The sequence below is a fragment of the Nannospalax galili genome, unplaced genomic scaffold (assembly GCF_000622305.1).
Source record: "Nannospalax galili isolate Female #2095 unplaced genomic scaffold, S.galili_v1.0 scaffold415, whole genome shotgun sequence".
Classification (NCBI taxonomy): domain Eukaryota; kingdom Metazoa; phylum Chordata; class Mammalia; order Rodentia; family Spalacidae; genus Nannospalax; species Nannospalax galili.
The window spans coordinates 1,568,587-1,575,221 of record NW_008337494.1 but is presented as its reverse complement, the minus strand read 5'-3'; the positions used below and the strand labels follow the sequence as shown (position 1 = coordinate 1,575,221).

Sequence of the window (6,635 nt, the reverse complement as noted above, 5' to 3'; positions counted from 1 at the left end):
CGTGTATATGAAGATTTTTCTTTCACCCTCAACTATAATAGACATTTTTTCTGTGTATAGTATTCTGGGCTTGCATCTATTGTCATGTAGAACTGGAAATACCTTGGTCCAGGCTCTTCTGGCTTTCATAGTTTGCATTGATAAGTCAGCTGTGATTCTGATGGGCTTTCCTTTGTATGTGACTTGTTCTTCTTTTGCTGCTTTCAGTGTTCTCTCTTTGTTCTGTACAGTTAGTGTTTTTACTGTGATGTGTCGTGGGGAGTTTCTTCTCTGATTCTATTTGGTGTTCTCTGTGCTTCCTGTATTTGTATGGGGATGTCTTTCCTTAATTTCAGGAAATTCTCTTCTACAACCCTGTTTAAGATCTGGTCAACACCATTAACCTGAAATTCTTCTCCTTCCTCTATTCCTATGATTTGTAGATTTGGTCTTTTCATGGTGTCCCACATCTCTTGCATATTCCATTCCTGTTTTGTTTTTTTTGTTTTGTTTTGTTTTTGTTTTTAATTTTCCAGAATCTTTGCTTGACTGGTTCAATTCTTCAGCTTTATCCTCCGGTGTTGATATTCTGTTTTCCATTTCATTCATCCTAGTGGTGAGGCTTTCTTCTGTTGTTTCAAGTTGGCTTATTGAGTTTTGCAATTCTTTCTTCATTTCTGCCTGAGATTTCTTCAATGTTTCTCTTTTGTGAATTCATTCAGATGTTTATCCCTATCTTCTTTGGATCCTTTGATTTGTCTGTTTGTGTGTTCTTTAAATTCGTTGAATCTTTGATCATGTTTATGACTGTTCTTTTAAATTCAGTGTCCTGAGCTATCTCTAGGGGTTTCTCCTTGTAGAACTCTTCTTCGGGACTGGTGGAGTTTGGTGGGGACATGTTTTGGTTTTCCATTTTATTATTCTTGTGTTGTGATTTTGGCATGTGAATTTCTTTTGTTGTTTGTGATTCTGATATGAGAATTAAGTTGAAGTATGCAACTGTTTGTATTACCAGGGTGCCTAGATCCTTTATTGTTATGTAAAGCTGGTTGGTACAGGGTTCAGGTTCTCTTAGGTTTTATTTTGGAGGGAACTGATGGCTTCAGATCAGCTATTCAGGAGCACCCACAGAAGCCCAAGTCAGGTACCAGTCAGGTACACTCAGGTGACTTTTTAAGGTTTGAACCCCTATTAGCAGAAACTCAAAGAAAATTTGGGAAATTCCCTAACCGGGGCTGGGGGTGGCAATTTTGGGACTCTCAGTTGGTCTGCTGTGTTTTTAGCCCCTATGCCAGAGGCAGGATCTAGATGCTCTCAGGCAGTTCCCTGCATCTCAGCTCCTATGCCAGAGGGATGCCAGAACCTGGCACACTCTGGTGGTCTGCCGCCACACCAGTGGATGTTGGAACCTACCCTCTCAGGCTGTCTATGGTTACTTTTATTTCCAAAACAGTTGCATTAAATTCTTCATTTTTGAATGACCACATATTGACTTTATCAGATTGGGTCATTTGAGAAATAGCTATGCTATCCATTTAACACTTTCTAGCTTTTATCTGTTAAAAAAAATGTAATCAGATGTGTGTGTGTGTGTGTGTGTGTGTGTACATGTATGTGTGTGTGTCTGTACTTGTGGAGATCTGAGGACAAACTGAGGTTTCATTCCTCCTCAGCTGCTCTCCACCTTGTTTTATTTTTAATTTTATTATTTTTACTTTATGTGTATGCATGTATTGCCTGGATATATATAAGTGCACCCATGTTGGGCAATTCCCGCATAGGTCAAAGGAGGCTGTCAGATCCCCTGGGACTAGAGTTATGGACAGTTGTTAGCTGCCATGTGGGTGCTGGGATTCAAACCTGGGTCTTCTGCAAGAATAACCAGTGTTCTTAACCGCTGAGCCATCTCTCCAGCCCCCATCCACCTTGTTTTTTGAGACGGGATCTCTCGCTGAACCTGTAGGCCAGTGATTCAGCTAGGCTGCTGGATAGCTGAAGAGCCTCAGGGAACCAGTGCTCTGCCTCACCAGCATTGGAAGGATAAGTGTCAGTCACACACCTGGTATTTTCATGAGTGTGCTGGGGATTGAACTCAGGTCCTGTTCTCTTGTGTGTGCAGCAAGTACTTTACTGACACATCTAGTTCCCCATCCCTAAATATAATCTTTCAACTTTCATGGTAGAAAAAGAAATTAGAGATTCTTTTTTTCAGAATCCAAATTAAAATACTTAAGAACAAACTTGTCCTAGTTTGTTTCTCCATTGCTGTGACAAAAGACTCTGACCACTACCAACGTGGGGAGGAAAGGGTTTATTCAGCTTACATCTCCCAGGTCACAGTTCATCAGGGAGCCCAAGGTAGGAACTCAGAGCAAGAATCTGGAAGCAGAAGCTAGAACACAGGCCATGGAGGATCACTGCATACTACCTGCTCCCTGGCTCCTACTCAGCCTGCTTTCTTATACAACACAGGCCCACCTGCCCAGGGGTGGCACCACCCACAGTGGGCTGGGCCCTCCCATATCACTCAACAATCAAGAAGGTGCCCCAAGGACATGGCCACAGGCCGGTCCAATGAAGGCAGTTCCCTAACTGAGGCTCCCTCAACCCAGGCATGTCAAGTTGACGCTGAAGCTGTCCAGCACAAAACTCAAGCCATACTTTTGAAAATCAAAGTGTTTGAACACCCAGAAGGAACAAAACTAAACGTGCCAATTATTGGCCCAGGGGTCTGAACCTAAAATTCCTTTTTAAATAATCAGACATTTGTTATTCTCTTTCTTAGTGACACAGGAACAACACCTCCAGAGAGTGGTATTTTTGGATTTATGATAAACTTCTCTGCATTTCTTGGTAAGCATATGATTATTATAAATGAAAAATCTACCATATCAAGTGAAGGAAAATATGTTACCTATAATTTGAATTTTTTTTTTAAAGCAGAGCCTTTGTAACTAGAATTTTGTGCTTCATTGAGAAACTAAAGTATATAAAAAACTCAAGTTTATTTATAACTTCATATAGAACTACACTTTTCTTCATCTGGTAATTTGACCCCAGATTTGTTAGAGGTAGTTTAAAATCCTAAACTTCTGAAATGGATTTCTAATTTTTTAAAAAGATTTATTATTATTATCATTATTATTATTATTTGTGCATGTGTGTGCGTGGCATGTGTGTGTACCCCTGGAGACTAGAAGAGGGAGTCAGATCCCTTGAAATCAGAGTTACAGGTGTTTGTGATCCGCCCATTGTGGGTGCAGGGAGGGATCTGAACTCTGGTTCTCATGATAGATCAACAAATGCTCTTAACTACTGAGCTATCTCCCAAGTCCTGAAGTGGATTTTAATTGTAATTCAGTTTTTAAAAAACACATGTATAGCCAAGGCACGTGTGTTAGCCAGTGCATAAGGCACTGTTTCTCAAAATGTGTTCTGAAGGCAGCTTAAACAGAAGTCATCTGGGGTGTTGGTTAGAACACATTCACCTGAGCTACCTTATAGAGCTATTCAGTCAGGACCTTTGATGGGGCTCTGGGAATATGGATTGTAAACACTTGGGGCTGGGGTGTAGCTCAGTGGTAGAGCACTTGCCTGGCATGTACTCAGCCCTGGGGTTGATCCCTAGCACAGTGAATTTAAAAAGATAAGAAAGAAAGAAAGAAAGAAAGAAAGAAAGAAAGAAAGGAAAGAAAGATTGTTTCAAAGAAGAAAGAAAAGAAAGAAAGAAAAGAAAGAAAGAAGGAAAGAAAGAAAGAAAAGAAAGAAAACAAAGAAAGAAAGAAGAAAGAAAGAAGGAAATCTTAGCATAGTGAATTAAAAACAATCTAGGGGACCTGTTTACTCTGATCTCAATTAAACTCAGTCTACTAGAACTCCCTAGTAGACCAGGAGATCATCTCTGGGATTAAAGGCAGATCTTAATCCTTCCCTAATCCTCCTGTGAAGCCCTCAGGGCCCATTGTGTCTTTGCTGGGATTTTACCTGGTTTGAGTTTGCATGGAACTAGTGTTAGCCTGCTTTTTAAAATGTAGTAAAACACTGTGGTCCTCACTATATCAATACAGATAAATCTACCATGTCCTTTCAGCACCTGTACTCCTTTCAGGGATGTATAATGTAATTTATTTAACCAGTCTTCTATTGTTAAACATTGAAGATGTTATGATATTTTATAATTACAGTGTTAAACATCCCTTTCATGTAGTTATGTAGGTTTTTCTTTTTTTCCTGTCAATTTGCTTTACTAGAGGGATTACATATCTAACATTATGATAGTTATTACCTTTCTGGCATTGACTTTAAAAAATATTTTGTTTTACTATTTTTATTTTATTTTATGAGTATGAATATATTGCCTGAATGTATGTAAGTGCATCTGTGTCATGCAATGCCCACAGAGGTCAAAAGAGGGTGTCACATTCCCTTAGAACTGGAGTTATGGACAGTTGTTAGCCACCATAAGGGTACTGGGAATTGAGCCCAGGTCCTCTGCAGAAGCAGCCCAGTGCTCTTAACTGCTGAGCCATCTCTCCAGCCCCTTGACATTCACTTTTCAAGTACCTACTAGGTAGTGGACTCTATGTTTATACCTAGTATTGAAGTCAGAGTAGCAAATGAAACAGATGAGGCCCAGCTGTCTTGGAAATTACATCTTAATGCCAAATTACTCTCCAAAGCATTAAGAGATATTTAATTGAGTGACTATTTAGGAAAAAAAAACATATTTAGTACCTTCCTCATGTCATACACAATAACGAATCATAGTTTTAAAAACTGAACAGAAGAGCTGGTCATCAGAGAGCATACCTGTATTCTCACAGCTCTAAAGGCTGAGGCAGGAAATAAAATTGAAAAGTTAATGGTTTAAAATCTTGGAATGAAAAATTTATCTATGATTACATAAACTACAGAAGAGAATAAAAAAGAATTAACAGATTTGAGTAGGAAAAAAAATGAAAACTTCTAAATAGTGAAAAGATACAAAATTTCAAAGAAAACAGACCAGAAGATAATTTATTATATTTTTAGTAGACAGCAATCTAGTTTACAAAATGTGTCAAAAGCCACTACAAATTAAACCTAAGAGAAAAATAAGAAAAAAAATATGGTCATGTGATTCTTAGAAGAAATACAAATAGCCAAAAGGTCATTTACAGAAGGCTGAAAATTGCTAAATCTCACTAATGAGAAAATGCAAATTAAAGCAAATTGCCAGTTTTCATTCACTAGATAGTCGTTAAAAGGGTGATGCACACGATTGCTCTCCCACCTCAGCTGATGGGAATATAAGCGTTACAGTCTCAGAAGAAATTAGAAGTGCTTCTCAACATTTTAGTCATGCATGTTTTTTTTGACACTGTATTAATTACTACTTCTAGGAGCTGATCTTTCAGAAGCATCTGGAAAGTGTGTCCCAAAAGCTTACAAATCAAGGTTGTTAACGGAGTATTACTTGTAATTGGAAAAAACAGGAAATAAAGTAGAAATTCACCCATAAGAGATTGATGAAATTAGGATAGTATCTCATTCACCCATAAAGAGATCTCCTTAAAAATGATGGGTAGATTTATTTTGTACTGATTTGGAAGAATCTTTGTGGCACACTGTTAAATGAGAAAAGCAAGTCACAGAATAACACAGAAAGTGTAATAGCATTTACACCAAAAGAATAATAGCCACGATAGTGTGTGTGCATGCGTGTGTGTGCATGTGCGTGTGTGTGTGTGTGTGTGTGTGTGTGTGTGCGCGAGTGTGCATCCATTGCACTAGGGCAAGAATAAGAGGAAGAACAGAGTGTGTGGCAATCGGGACTTTTTTTCTTTGCTTTGCTGGGAACAAAACTCGAGGCCTCATGTATGTTAGGCAAACACTCTACCACTAACTTTGCATATATTAATCTATTTGGGTTCTGCAACTTATTAGCTGATCCTTTCCCAGTCGTAATTGAGTCTTTTTTTTTTAAATGACTCAAATGTGTTCTTGTTTTTCATTCTCAATAAACTTCAGCAGGGTCTCTTTCTTCTCCTCAGGTGCAGCCACGATGTACACACGATACAAAGTAGTGGAGAAGCAGAATGAAACCCACTATTTCAGCACTCCTGTGTTTAACATGGTGTCATTAGTGCTTGGATTGGTGGGCTGTATTGGAATGGGCATTGTAGCCAATTTCCAGGTATGGCCTGAGAGTTTTCAGGGATTGAGAGTGACAGATCCATGTGTACGAAGAGACACAGGAATGCAAGAAGCAAACCTGCATTGGGAGAGCTGGGAAAGGTCATCAAGTTTCCAAAAATTGGATGGGATTGGCTTTTTAAAAAATATTTTATTTTTATTTTGTATGTGTATGAGTGTATTGCCTCCATGTATGTAAGTGCACCCATGTCGTGCAGTACCCATGGAGGTCAGAAGAAGATATTGGATCCCCTGGAACTGGAGTTATGGATGGTTGTTAGCCACCATATGGGTGCTGGGATTTGAACCCAAGAGCACTCAGTGCTCTTAACCACTAAGCCATCTCTTTAGCTCCTCTTTTTTTTTTTTTTTTTTTTAAAAAAAGACAGGGTTTTTTTTACCCACTGTATAGCCCAGTTTGGCCTCAAACTCTTGGGTTGTCCTGCCTCAGCCTCTGAGCACAGGGATTAAAGTAGCTTCCA

The 6,635-nt window shown here is 39.0% G+C and overlaps 1 protein-coding gene across 2 annotated transcripts in view; it reads left to right on the top strand.

Annotated features, from left to right (window-relative positions):
• Positions 1 to 6,635, top strand: part of Dram1 (DNA damage regulated autophagy modulator 1) — a 69,733-nt gene that overhangs the window by 23,401 nt on the left and 39,697 nt on the right. For both annotated transcript variants that reach the window (XR_003849452.1, XM_008832613.3), the window contains exons 2-3: positions 2,765 to 2,832; positions 6,012 to 6,154. Coding sequence is in view for 1 of the 2 variants with exons in the window: in XM_008832613.3 (XP_008830835.1) it covers positions 2,765 to 2,832; positions 6,012 to 6,154 (211 nt within the window). In the remaining variant the exon portion in view is untranslated. The remainder of the gene's footprint in view (positions 1 to 2,764; positions 2,833 to 6,011; positions 6,155 to 6,635) is intronic.